General features: G+C 54.2%; 1 protein-coding gene across 1 annotated transcript in view; it reads left to right on the plus strand.

Moving 5' to 3' along the window:
* The window catches only part of CDC42BPB (CDC42 binding protein kinase beta), a 69,908-nt gene that overhangs the window by 37,129 nt on the left and 18,331 nt on the right, over positions 1 to 14,448 (plus strand). Inside the window, 10 exon segments of the mRNA XM_049790318.1 lie at positions 476 to 559; positions 2,598 to 2,693; positions 4,596 to 4,744; positions 4,928 to 5,021; positions 5,728 to 5,928; positions 8,788 to 9,036; positions 9,769 to 9,848; positions 11,472 to 11,638; positions 11,738 to 11,857; positions 12,594 to 12,727. Of these exon segments, the coding sequence (XP_049646275.1) occupies positions 476 to 559; positions 2,598 to 2,693; positions 4,596 to 4,744; positions 4,928 to 5,021; positions 5,728 to 5,928; positions 8,788 to 9,036; positions 9,769 to 9,848; positions 11,472 to 11,638; positions 11,738 to 11,857; positions 12,594 to 12,727 (1,374 nt within the window).

Here is a 14,448-nt window from a genome sequence, read left to right on the forward strand (position 1 = left end):
TGTGGGCGCTGAGGAAAGATGTCGCCGCATTTTCTCTCTTCATTGAAATTTCCAGACAAACCACAGACTGGGGACCTCAGTCCTGCAGGGTTTTTTTGTTTTTTGTTTTCATTTTTGGTTTTTGGGTCACATCTGGAGGTGCTCAGGGTTACTCCGGACGATGCACTCAGAAATCGCTCCTGGCAGGCTCAGGGGACCATATGGGATGTTGGGATTCAAACCACCGTCCGTCCTGGGTTGGCTGCATGCAAGGCAAAAGCCCTACTGCTGTGCTATGTCTGGCCCCAATCCAGCAGGTTCTGAGTGAGCCAGTGAGGCATGGGGACTACGCAGCTCCTGTGGAAGCTCTGGGGACTACCCTTTCCCCTTGCCAGAGCAGCTTCTCCTAGGGCTTCCGGCAACTCCCCTCCCACTTCCAGTTGTGAAAGGTGCTCTCATGGCTCTGTAGACTCACAGTGCACTCTCACCATGCCAGGTTGCCGTTGTCAAAATGAAGAACACGGAGCGGATCTACGCAATGAAGATCCTCAATAAGTGGGAGATGCTGAAGAGAGCTGAGGTAAGTGGGGTACTGGAGGGAAGTATCCTGGGCGCCCTGGGTCTGTGCTGCACAATGGTCAGTGCCCTGGACTCGCTCCTTCCCAGGTGGGATCCACCGTGGGACCAGCTTCTCACGTAGAAGCAAGTTGTGCTGAGCAGGTTTTGCTCAAACCTTCCTGGGAACCAGCCTGAGTCTCTCATGCCTTTGTTCCATTTGCAGAGGAGTCAGTAACCTTGGGGCTTCCAGAACCTGGGGTCGTCCAGGCCTAAGGAGGAGTATTTTGGGGTGGGGTGTGGGCACCTCCTTGCCCCTGTGGCTCCTTACTGCGCCTCAGCCCAGTGTCTCCTGTGCCACCTACCCTTAGCCCCTTTTTCCTGCCTGACCCACTTCTGCCCTTCATTCCTCTCTTCACCCCACTTTGTCAGAATGCACCCTAATGCTGCTGCCTGGAGGGGGCTCATTCCCTCTCTCCTTAATACAGGCCCTATGCTCCCCTCCACTCCAGCCCACCCAGGTCTAGGCACCCCTCAAGTTGCCTTCTGCTACCCCTGGAAGATCTTCTTTTGGGCTCTCAACTCCTGTGTCTTATCACTCACATCCTTCCAGCTGACTCGCGGCCTTTGCTCTCTTGCTCTCCAGCCCTGTGGACACAGGACCATATGGGGCTGGAGTGGGGCAGGTTTCACACACACCCTTTCTCATGCCTCTTCACTGGCTACTAAGGCCTGACTCAGGAAGGTCTCATGCTTCACTTCATCTTGCACTGGTGATCATGATGAGGAGACCCCCAGTGTCAGGAGCTTCTGGAACCTTGGTCCCACACTGGGATGTTGTAGATGGCCTGGTCCATAGGCAAGGCCTGCTTCTCCTCGTGGGATCACCCATATCTCCTGGTGGGATCAGGTACATGTTCCTAACCCCTCTCATGGGATCACACACATTTATATACCCTCATCACTCCTTGTGAGATTGGACAAAGTAATTCTGCCACTACCACTTCTTTCGGAAAGAACTTTCTAGAATATTTAGGAACCCTGTCGGTCAGCCCTACTGGAAGGGTTCCTGAGCCCAAGGAAAACCCATTGTGTGCCCAACTCTGTAGTGTTTTAGAGCAAAATGCTATTTGGGGTGGGAGTAGGGGTGTGGGCATCCAAATCTAACATCAAGCCCCCTTTCCATGTTCTCGGGGAGGGCTACATTTTCTTTTCTGCTAATTTGTTTGTGTCCCAAACCTCACAGTGCCCTGAGGCAGCTCCACCCATGCTCACTGAACCCTCTGGTGCTGTTTTTGTTTTGGGGCCATACCCAGCAGCACTCGGGTTACTCCTGGCAGACTTGGGGGACCATGTGGGATGATCGAACCTGGGTCAGTAGCATGTGCTGGGCAGTCACTGTGCTGTGCTATCATTCGGGTCTGACTCTCTGATGCTGACACTGAATTTGAGTCTGTGCACTGCTGCAGGTGCACGTGATTCATCGCCCCACCCTTTGTAACTTTGTGGTACCAAATTCCAATTTTTATTCAGGAGGGGAAATGGACTGTGGGTTGCTCTGTGTCATGACTCACTCCGCATGCAATACCTGGCCTAGGAATGGGTCTGCAGGATGCTCGATGGCACCTTTGCCTTATGCTGGTCCTGCTGCCTCAGTCTCCTGGCACTCATGTCTGGCAGAGACCAGTGGTGCCTGTAGCTTCGGTCAAGTCAGCTTTGTCCAATAGGGATGCAGCTTGGTGACAGAGTAGAGTGCCTGCCTCCTGGTATGAGGCTGTGCTTAGCTTCTGCACACTGCACAATTCCCCCCAATCACCACTGGTGGTCATGTTAAGCATACAGCTGGGAGTAACTCCAGAGTACCCTTCAGGGCATAGGCCCTGAATGCCATCCACAAGAAAACAAGCCCATAACACACCTGCAGTGTCCTGTTGGGTGGAGCTTGTGGGTGCCCATGGATCACTGCAGGTGGAACAGGAGAGGGAGAGCTCCTGGTCCTGCAGTGAGCAGTGCTGAGCTGCCAGCCCAGAGCCTTCGCCCAGCCCCTGTACCCCTCTTTGCAGACTGCTTGCTTTCGAGAGGAACGGGATGTATTGGTGAACGGGGACTGCCAGTGGATCACCACGCTGCACTACGCCTTCCAGGATGAGAACCACTTGGTACGTGACCCACCCTGGGGACCCCGCAGATCGGGTGGCTTCTCAGCAACTATGTCATATTCATCTGCTGTAAGATGCCGAGCCAGCTTCCAGTGTGATGCTGAGTTGGGGCAGCCATGCAGCCTGGGGTGCTGGAGTGGGGTGGGACTTTCTGGCTGCTTGGTGACAGCCCCTCAGTGAGTCCTTTCTGGGGTGTGCTGCACTGTGTCCGCAGAAGGGCCATGCGTGAAGCCTGGATGGGGGCCAGGTTGGGTCCTTTCTTCCTTCTCCTGGCCACTTGCCCAGGCTTTTTTTTTATTTGTTTGTTTTTGGTTTTTGGTTTTTGGGTCACACCTGGCAGCGCTCAGGGGTTACTCCTAGCTCTAAGCTCAGAAATCGCTCCTGGCAGGCCCGGGGGACCATATGGGATGCCGGGATTTCGCATGCAATTGCCCAGGCTTTTTGAACACACACCCACCACCACCACCACCACCACCACCCTGGTCTTCCTGGTACCCTGGGCCCGGCTCCCCAGATCCTCCTCCAAGCCTCCTCCCTATGGCCACAGCCTGTTCCTGGGAAGTGTGGGGCCCTGGTGCCAGACGGGGAGCTCAGCTTAGGTCTGCCTGAGTGCAGAGGCCTGGGCCGAAGACCTGAGTTGTGAGGGGACAGTCTGGCCAGCTTGGCCAGGGCCTGTGCTTGCTGTGGGGTCCCTGCATCAGGACATGGTCACTGTCCCTGCCTGTGCCCTCAGCAGGCGAGAGCTGCTTCCTTAGCCCAGGGTGCTCTCTGCCCCCTCATGGGGTGCATGGTCCTGCCCCCTGGCTCTGTGCCCCACCTCCTACCAAGTCAGCTCTGCGGTCAGACTGTCCTCTAAAGGGTGCCCCATGGCTTTGGCCTGAAGGGGCGCAGAAGACAGGACAGTGTCCTAGCCACCTGCTCAACACCCTCTGAAATGGTGGGAGGGTGTAGGTCAGGGTGGACTTCTCCAAGGAAGTGTCCTTTCTGTGACTTTAAACTCTCTCAGTGACAGGCTGAGCTGTGTGTGGAATTTCTGTCAGATGGCAGAGGCCTCTGGAGGCTGATCCTTCCTGGCAGCCATGCCAGGAGGAGGTGCTGAGGGATCTGGGTCCATCCTGGACCTGTCCTTGACTTACAGTGGGCCCCTGGAATAGTTTGTGGGTGGTGGTCCAGAGATGGTAGGCAAAGGGAAGGTGGTGCGTGTGGGGCACTGCTGCCCTAGTCCTGGCCCTGGCCATGGTTACCTGCTCGGACAGAATCTCTGAAAAAGCATGTCGGGGCTGGTAACATGCCGGGTAACATGCCCGGCATCAAGGGAGATGGTGTCAATGTCCCTCGGCCTGAGAGATGGTCCATCCCCTTCATGGGAAGGGAGTCAGCACTCTTACCTTTCAGCTCATGATATGTTAAGAGCTTTCTTTTTGGGGGTTTTGTTTTTTATTGTAGCCATACCTTGTGGTGTTCAGGGATTATTCCTGGCTCATACTCAGGAATCAATCCTGGCAGATTTGAGGGACATACGGAATACCAGGGTTGGAACCCAGGTTGCCTGCGTGCAAGACAAATGTTCTCCCTGTGGTGCTGTTGCGATGCCTTGAGAGCTTTAATTTTTCCTTCCATCCATCGCTTTAGTTTGGAGGTTGTGAGCTACTTGCACTGTGCTGCTTGTAGTTCTGTGCTCAGGGCTCATTTCTAGCATCTGAGAAACTAAGCAGAACTGGGAATTGAGCCTCTGGTGCCAAGCCTAGCTTGGCCATGAGTTTTCTGTAAGTTCAGCCAGTTCCGCCCCAGCAGTGGGACTTGGTACTAGATGTCACATCCTCTCAGTCCCTACTCTGGATGGTTGGTGCCTGCAGAAGTCCAGGCAGCGGTGGTGACACCCTCTTGTCCCTGTCCTTGCAGTACCTGGTCATGGATTACTACGTGGGCGGGGACCTGCTCACTCTGCTCAGCAAGTTTGAGGACAGGCTGCCCGAGGACATGGCCAGGTTCTACATCGGTGAGATGGTACTGGCCATCGACTCCATCCACCAGCTGCACTATGTGCACAGGTGACACAGGTCACAGGACGGCAGGGTGGGAGCACCTATGGGGTTACACTGGCTCTGGGAGGTGGGGAGTCGGGACAATTGGCCTTGATTTGGAGCAAACCTTACTCCGCCGGTCCACTGCGGGTCATGCCATCTCTGACTCCTGCATAGTACCAAAATGGTTAAGACCTTGTTTTGTGACAGGGACATCAAGCCAGACAATGTCCTCCTAGACGTGAATGGGCACATTCGCCTGGCTGACTTCGGGTCATGCCTGAAGATGAATGACGATGGCACTGTAAGTATCTGGGTGGCGCTTGTCTCAGCATCTAGGACTCACTTGGCATGTTGGCTTCCCTAACCTGAGTGGACAAGTTGGCGCTCCAGAGCCGTGGAGCCCTTCTCTCCTTGGCCTTGCCTCCTGCGATAACTGCACTGGCCGCCGAGTCTTCAGGAGTGTTGGCCACAACCATCACTGCCCAGTCATTGGGGCTTGTGGCTATAGAAATGATTCAGTGACTGTGTCTAGCTGCCACTCCGAGCAGAAAGTGGCCTACAGGCACATAACTTGGTGGGCTCCCTGTTGGCAGCTGTGGCTCACTTGGCCCCTGGGCCTCTGGCATATTAGGGTACCTGCCTTGAAGCCTCTGAGGCATGTCTGCCCGTCCTTTCTGACAAGCAGACAGGCTCCTTACTAGCTGATCCTAGTCTGAGAGACAGAGGCCCTGGTGTCCCCTGCCTTGGCTTCGTAGTGTGGTGCTTTGGGGCAGTGGTTTGCACTGGGTGGCCCACACCAGACCTAGCTGGAGCAGGGATGACATGAGAAATGCTCTGTAGAAAAGCACAAGGCCACCAGGGGGCGCGGAGGAGCGAAGGGGCTATGAGAAATGCCATCTGAAGTGCCAACCTTGTCTCTGTGTACGTTGGTGTCACCAGCTCTCCAAGCCGACATCTCCGCCCCTCTCCGCTGTGGAGTATTTCAGTGTCTTACCACCCGCCTCCAGGTCCAGTCCTCAGTGGCAGTGGGCACACCTGACTACATCTCGCCCGAGATACTGCAGGCCATGGAAGACGGCATGGGAAAGTACGGCCCTGAATGCGACTGGTGGTCTCTGGGCGTGTGCGTGTACGAGATGCTGTATGGGGAGACCCCATTCTACGCTGAGTCCCTGGTGGAGACCTATGGCAAGATCATGAACCACGAAGTAAGGCCCCACACACACGCATGGGGGACATGGGGGCAGGGAGGAGGGACATGTTCTTGGGCAGTTTCCAGAAGCAGCGGCTGGCCCACAGATTTGGCCTCAGGGGAGAAAGCTGGGTGGGCCCTCTGGTGAGGGGTGGTCTCGAGAGCCCCAGAACAGTGCCCATGCCCCTCAACTCCCTGTACCTTCATTCACAGTCTCCCGCTTGCCCTTCCTTCCTTCCTTCCTTCCTTCCTTCCTTCCTTCCTTCCTTCCTTCCTTCCTTCCTTCCTTCCTTTTCTTTCTTTCTTTCTTTCTTTTTTTTTTTTTTTTTTTTAGAATATCTTTTATTTTTGTTTTGGTTTTTGGGTCACACCCGGCAGCACTCAGGGGTTACTCCTGGCTCTATGCTCAGAAATTGCTCCTGGCAGGCTCGGGGGACCATATGGGATGCCGGGATTCGAACCACCATCCTTCTGCATCTAAGGCAAATGCCTTACCGCTGTGCTATCTCTCCGGCCCCCTTCTTTTCTTTTCTTTTCTTTTCTTTTCTTTTCTTTTCTTTTCTTTTCTTTTCTTTTCTTTTCTTTCTTTCTTTTTTTTTTTTTTTTGGGCTCTGAACTTAGAATTACTCCTGGCAGGCTTGGGGGACCTTATGGGATGCCAGGAATTGAACTTGGGTTGGCTACATGCAAGGCAAATGCCCTCCCTGCTGTGCTAAGACTCTGGCCCTTGTGCTTCAACCAGTGACGCTCAGGGGTTACTCCTGGCTATGAGTTCAGAAATCGCTCCTGGCTCAGGGGATCATATGGGACAACAGGGGATGGAACCGTGGTCTGTCCAGGGTTGGCACAGGCAAGGCAGATGCCCTACCACTTGAGCCATTGCTCCGGCCCCATTGTGCTTCCTTTTTTTTGGGGGGGGGGGTGTTTGGTTTTTGGATCACACCCGGCGATGCTCAGGGGATCATATAGGATGCCGGAATTCGAACCACTGTCTCTCCTGTATTGGCCGTGTGCAAGGCAAACGCCTTATTGCTGTGCTATCACTCCGGCCCTGTGCTTCTTTTTCTTTTTCTTTTTCTTTTTTTTTTTTGGTTTTTTGGCCACACCCAGTTAACACTCAGGGGTTATTCCTGGCTATGTGCTCAGAAGTTGCTCCTGGCTTGGGGGACCATATGGGACGCTGGGGGATCGAACCGTGGTCCATCCAGGGCTAGCGCAGGCAAGGCAGGCACCTTACCTCTAGCGCCACCGCCCGGCCCCAAGTGCTTCTTTTTCTTTTTTCTTTTTTCTTTTTTTTGGTTTTTGGTTTTTGGGCCACACCCAGCGATGCTCAGGAGTTACTCCTAGCTATCTGCTCAGAAATAGCTCCTGGCAGGCATGGGGGACCCTATGGGACACCGGGATTCGAACCAACCACCTTTGGTCCAGGGTTGGCTGCTTGCAAGGCAAATGCCGCTGTGCTATCTCTCCGGGCCCGTGCTTCTTTTTCTATTTGGTCTCCTTATCTGCTTCTGTCACCTTCAATCTCCCTCTTGTAACAACATATCATCTGTTTCTTCCTGGGTCTGTCTGACGTCTTTCTAATTCTAGGCCCCACTTTTCTGCTGTCTCCCATACTCCAGAAGCAGCCCTATTGGCTGCTGGCCCAGCTTCCAGCCCGTTCTCCAGTCCATGCTCGAGTAGGGGGTAGCCCTGCTCGGTGGCAGGCCTCTACTGTGGTCACGGTGCAGCAGGATTCCCTGGGCCTGTGCTCTGTCCTAACCTGGAGCAGCCTCTGTCAGCGGGGACTCTACTCACTAGAAGGTGGTGCGTGCTCATTGGCAGTGTGTGTAGGGAGTGAGACGCCACCCTTCTCTCTCTCTCTCTCTCTCTCTCTCTCTCTCTCTCTCTCTCTCTCTCTCCCTCTCTCTCTCCCTCTCTCTCTCTCTCTCTCTCTCTCTCTTTCTCCCTCTCCCTCTCCTCTCTTTCTCTCTCTCCCCTCTCTCTCTCTCTCTCTCCACTTCTCATTGGTGCACATTGCTCATCCAGACAGGAGAGTCTGACCGAGACCCCTGAGACCTCAAGTATGTACCTTCAGGGTCTGTAGGTGACCTTTCCAGCATTTACCAGCCCCAAGATTGGTGCTGCCATATGGCCTGCACAGGTGGCAAGACCTGTAATGGCAATGGCCAGGCTTTTTTCTTCACCTTCCCTGGCGGTGCCTGGAGACCCAACTTTCACCGTCATGTGTACAAAGTAGGCTCCTTAGCCACCAGACCATTGGCTTCCTAGCACACGAAGGACAGATTTTCTCAGTGCTTGGGATTTGTGTGTTTGTGTGTCTCTGTAAGGGTTTATATTCCTATGTGTTTGTGTGCAGTTATGCATGCCTATGTATATTGTGTGTGAGCAGAGTGCTTGTGTGCCTGTGAACATATATGCTGACCCTTTTTGAGGTGCAGGTGGGTGTCAGCACTTCCTGCACACAGTGCTGGCAGGAGACCGTTTTTCCTGCACTGCTTGGAGCATTTCTGTAGGAGGAGCTCCGGGGCTGCTGGCAGGAGGCCTCGACTCTCCTGAAAGACAGGCCAGGAGTCCTGTCTCTTCCACCACAGCCCCAGTGTGTGGGACACACCAAGCCACTTTGATGATGCACGTGTCATTCACTGCCTTGACACACCTGAGGCACGGAGAAAGACAGGCTGTCTGAGAATAAGCCTCAGGGTAGCCAGAGTGATCCGAGCTTTTCAGGGACTTAGTGTATCTGGAGCTGGTCTGTGTCTACTTTACATGAAGCCGCCGGGGCTGCTGCCTCACAATTCCTCCCTCTTCCCAGTGGTTGCCCATATCTGTCCTCTCCGGGCTATCTAAGCCCTGCTTCTTGCCCTGACCCCAGGAGCGGTTTCAGTTCCCTCCGCATGTCACCGACGTGTCCGAGGAGGCCAAGGACCTCATCCAGAGACTCATCTGCAGTCGGGAACACCGACTGGGCCAGAATGGCATCGAGGACTTCAAGAAGCACGCTTTCTTTGAGGGGCTCAACTGGGACCACATCCGCGAGTTGGAAGCACCCTACATCCCGGACGTCAGCAGTCCATCTGACACGTCCAACTTCGACGTGGATGATGACGTGCTGCGTAATGTGGTGAGTGGCCTGTCATGCAAGTCACGGGATGTGAGCTGTATGATCTGTTCCGGAAAGTGCGTCTGAGGACCCACACTGTCACCTTTCAAGTGACTGTTATGGCCAGAACAGCAGGGAGGGCACTGGCCTTGCACTCAGGCAATCCGAATTAAATCTCTGGCATCCCATATGGTCCTAGAGCACTGCCAGGAGTGATTACTGAGCACAGAGCCAGGAATAAGCCCTGAGCACCACCAGGTGTGGCCCAAAATTTAAAACAGAACAAAACACACACATGCATATGAAGTATGACAATGCGATCATTGTCCCAGAGGCAGAGGAGAAGGTGCCACACTTGAGTTGTGAGTCCCAGACAAGTTGTCCTTAGTCAGGAGAGGCCGCAGACCTGAGAATAGGCAGACTTCCCCTTTTGCTTTCAAAGCTCCTTCAGAGGCCGAGAACCTTCTCTCTGCCTCAGTCCTGTGCCCTTGGAGGGCCTGTGGTGTCTTAAGAGACAGAAAAGTCACCTGCCAGCTCCAGGGCTCCTACAAGGACACTGCAACTGTCAGCCCCAAATGAGCCTGCACTGTGCAGTCCAGGGAGCTCTGCAGGGCAGCCAGGCCCAGCTGGATCCCCTCTGCTCAGAGTGCCATGCTACGTGTGTCACATGTGCTACATGTCACATGTCCTGAGTATCACATGTGAGGTATGTCACATGTCATGTGTCACACATGCTGCATTGTTCTCCTGCAGGAGATCCTGCCTCCTGGCTCCCACACTGGCTTTTCTGGATTGCACCTGCCTTTCATTGGGTTTACGTTCACGACCGAGAGGTACGTCAGCTGCGGGCTTAGTCCTTGAATAAAACCTACCTGCCAACCCAGAAACATGCAGCCCTTCCTTCCTTCCTTCGTCCCTTCTCTTCTTTCTTCCTTTGCTCTTAGCTTTGGCAACTAGACTCAGCTGAGGTACAGCAAGAGGTAGTTGTGGGGGAAGGTCCTGCTCTACTCTGCCAGACTTTTCCATACTGCATTTGGCCACACTGGTTTCCAGAACACTCCGTTGGTCAGAGGAGTCTCCTGGCCTCTGCAGGAGAGTCAGGGCCTGCCTAGCCTGTGTTTGGCTGCACTTCCTACCCCTCAGCACCTGGTGGCCCTTTTCCCCTGTAGACCCTTTTGGAGAGCACCCAGTCTTGCTTGGAACAGGAAGCTGGGCAAAGGTGGGACAAGGCCAGTGGGTGGCTGAGTGAACCAGGCTGCCCTGGTGCCTCCTCCACGGGCCCAGGATCTTGGTTTATGGCATCTGGAGCCAGTCCTGAAATGAGGTTAGTAGGGCATCATGCCTGGGCCTCCTGATTCTCCTGTGTTAGCGGTGGCAGCACTTGGACCACATGTGGCTATTTCCCCCCTGCTCAGGAGACCTGCAGGGCTGTGTAGACCCAAGTATCTCAGCAGTAGGCATGCTGAGGCTAGGCCATTTGCAGATGTGGGTATGGGCCAGGCGCCCTTGGCTGTGGGGCCTGGGAAAGATGTGCGCCACTAAGAGCAAGGCCAGCTGTTCTTTCTCTGTGGTCAGAGTGACCTTCCGTGGGCCTTAGTATGCAAAAGTTGGAGGGAGATCCAGATGGTCAGCAAGGTTCCCATTCTCTACTGCTCGTGGCCAGGCAGAAGCCCTAGGCAGCTGTGTGCGATCTTCCAGCAGTGGTGGCCATTTTTCTCTCATTGACTGATTCCCAGGGAAGCTGCTGCTTTGGGCTCTGTTCGGCTCTGGAAGCCACTGTCTTTCCATGGGGATTTGTTTCTTGATTTTACTTTATTTTATTTTATTTTTTTGGGTTTTGGGCCACACCCATGATGCTCAGGGGTTGCTCCTGGTTTGGGGGACCATATGGGACACTGGGGATTGAACCAAGGTCTGTCCTGGGTCAGCCACGTGCAAGGCAAATGACCTACTGCTGCACTACTGCTCCGGCCCCAAAAGGGTTTGTTTGTTTGGTTGGTTGGTTGGTTGGTTGGTTTTTGGGCCACACCCGGCGGTGCTCAGGGCTTTCTCCTGGCTGTCTGCTCAGAAATAGCTCCTGGCAGGCACGGGGGACCATATGGGACACCGGGATTCGAACCAACCACCTTTGGTCCTGGATCGGCTGCTTGCAAGGCAAACGCCACTGTGCTATCTCTCCAGGCCCTGTTTGTTTGTTTGTTTGTTTTTAACAAAGCCGGGGCTCCCGAGTTGTCTGTGAAATCACTGTCCATTTGGAGTAGGTAGAAAACCATGGTGCTTTAGTGACAGCTTTTTGTTTCTTTGTTTTGGGGCCATATTAGGCAGTGCTCAGGGGTTACTTCTGGCTCTGTGCTCAGGAATCACTCCTGGAGGGACTCAGTGGGGGACCCAGGATGGAACCTAGTCAGCCTTTTGCAATGCAATGGCCTCCCCACTCTCTCTCTGGCTCCCTGCAGCTGTTTCTCTGACCGTGGCTCCTTGAAGAACCTGATGCAGAGCAGCGCACTAAGCAAGGACGAGGGCTTGCAGCGAGACCTGGAACACAGCCTGCAGGCGGAGGCGTATGAGCGCAGGATCCGAAGGCTGGAGCAGGAGAAGCTGGAACTGAGCAGGAAGCTGCAAGGTGAGTGGCGCTGCCTTTGCTGCCCTGCTGCGTGGTGCTCGCTGTACCCGCTGTGGGTGCTATGCCCGCTGCGATTACACACCCCATACCTCCCCGCAGAGTCTACACAGACTGTTCAGTCCCTTCATGGTGCCACGCGAGCCCTTGGCACCTCCATCCGTGACAAGGAGATCAAGAAGCTGAACGATGAGATCGAGCATCTGAAGAACAAGATTGCGGGTGAGGCTTTGGCAAAGTTGCTTGGGAGCTGCCCCTAGGCATCGACCTTTTTTCATTTTTGGGTGGTGCCCAGACCTACTGATGCTCAGAGGTCACTCCTGGAGGGCTCGGGACCATATGCAGTGCCGGCGATGGATCCCGGGTTGCCCGCATCCACGGCAAGTTCTGTTGCCACTGTACTATCTCTTCAGTAGAGCATTAGTTCTTTTCCTTTAATTTTTAAAATTGAATCACCCTGAGATGCACAGTTACAAAGTTGTTCATGTTTGAGTTTCAGTCCTACAATGTTCCAACACTCTTCCCCTCACTAGGACACATTTCCCATCACTAATGCACCAGTGTCTGTCCTGTTTCCCTTCAGTTCCTCCCAGCCTGCCTCTCTGGCTGACATTTTTCTTCCCTTTTCATATGAGTATTTCTGTCTGTCTTTCCCTTTTAGACACTTTGGTTTGCAAGATTGGTACTGAACAGGTGTCATGAGCATCACTGCACCTCTTTTCAGCCTCCTGTGCTTACTGTTTCCATCTCTCACGGTCTTTGTCCACCATCTCACTCTCTCTTGACAAGCTTCCTCCCTGGACCAGTCCTTGTGGCCCCGTCTCTCTGGTCTCTGAATATGATTAGGCTCAGGCTTTCAAAAGCGACATTCAGTGCAAGCTTGGGAGTTCCTCGAGACGTTGCCTGCAGTGGCAGGTGATGGGATTTGCTCTCAGGGCACTCGGTGTTTTCTGCCTAGATTCTGGCCGGCTGGAGCGGCAGCTTGAGGACACGGTGACTCTGCGGCAGGAGCACGAAGACTCGACGCAGCGGCTGCGAGGGCTGGAGAAGCAGTACCGTGTGGCACGCCAGGAGAAGGAAGAGCTGCACAAGGTGACGCCTCCAGGGAAGGGACCTGCTGTCGGGGCTGAGAGAACTCTTCTTGAGGCATTCCAGTTGGCCTTTGGGCTGTGGCCACCATGAGCACAGTGTCTGATTGGTCAGTGTTGGTGCCAGGGACAGCAGAGATGGTCATGGGCAGGTCAGCCACACGTGCATGCTTGGATCTGGCTTTTCCTCCTTCCACAAGGGACCTGGAGTCCTGAAAGGCACCCCAAGGGAGTCAGTTTACAATGGGCAAGGCCCTTTAGACCTCCTTTGCCACCTTGAGTTTCAAACAGTTCTGTTCAGGGGCCAGAGCGAGGGCACATTGGGGAGGGCTTTGCCTTGCATGTGGCTGATCCCCGGCATCCCATAGGGGCTTGAGAGCTTGCCAGGAGTAACCCCTGAACACTTCCGGGTGTGGCTCCAAAACCAAAGGGGAAAAACCAGTTAATCCAGCTCTGGACTGTCCTTCCCTAAACCAGTGTTTTCCAGTGAACCATGTCCCCCTGGGTGTGGATGCTAGAACATTCTTTGTAACCTTGCAGCCTTGGGTGCAGTCGGGTGGCGTCTATGTTTGCTTCTGAGGAAGGTTTCCAGGCAGCTGAGTCACATCTTTCTCTGAAGTGGGCACCAGGCCACAAGCTCACACACCTCTGCCTCTTTCTGTTTTTGTTTTTGAGCCACACTCAGTGGTGTTCTGGGGCTACTCTGGATCTGTTCTCAAGATTCACTTCTGTCTGGGCTCTGTAAACCAGAAGGATGTTGGGTTGAAGCTGGATCTGCCCAGTTCAAGGCGAGCACCCTCCCTGCTATGCTGCTTCCCACCCCAAGAGCCTTGGATCCTAATGTCCACTTACATCATTGACCTTTGGCTTTGGGTGGCCTCTTCAGATCCAGTTGTTGGCTGTTGTTGCTCTTGCAGCTGTAGGAATGAAGCTCAGGCTCACACGTTTGAGTTCATACCATGATTCAGGCACTTGTGTTGGCTGTGGCCGACCCCAACTGGCAGCGCTGGGAGAGCTGCTGAGCTCCAAGCCGGGAGTTACCCGAGCAGAGCAGCGTCCACAGGGCCAGAGAGCTCCTGAACGTTGCTGTGTGTGCAGGGCCGATAAGGCCTACACCAGGTCTCAGGCTCCTCAGACTGACCTGAGCACAGAGCTGGGCTAGCCAGCTGTTCCTGAGCATGGTTCAAAAAGTAAAACCGGATTATCCTCTGGGTTCCCCTCTTTGCTGTGATGTCCTCAATTGATCCCTCTCTGCTGTCCCCATCACTCTAGTGTCATACCATTTGCAGTGCCTCCCTTGCTTAATCTTTGGGGCCTGCTAGGGACTCCCTCTTCCCTGTGGTGGCTGTTCCTGGTCCTATCTATCTGATGGGTGGGTGAGTGCCTTAGTGACTGGGTGAGGGGTGCCAGGGCCACCCCACCTGTGCTTCAACCTCCAGGAATGGTCCAGCTACGGGTTTTGTGTGCTGCTGCTTCTCCTTGACATCTCAGTGCACTTTCCTTTCTGGCATGATCTTTCCTGACTCTATGATGCTCCTGTCACAGGGGGCTGAGCAGCTCTGCCTGTCAGGGGAGAGTCCTGAGGACCACCCACAGCTTCCTCACTGGTGGAAGCTCCATGGGCTGCACATATATCTGAGCATTTGCTGTCATGTGAAAATGGCATTCAGCCACATAAAGCCCATTGTTTGGGTCTGAGAAGGAATATGAGCGACCCAGTCAGTT

Source organism: Suncus etruscus, chromosome 17 (assembly GCF_024139225.1).
Source record: "Suncus etruscus isolate mSunEtr1 chromosome 17, mSunEtr1.pri.cur, whole genome shotgun sequence".
Classification (NCBI taxonomy): Eukaryota; Metazoa; Chordata; class Mammalia; order Eulipotyphla; family Soricidae; genus Suncus; species Suncus etruscus.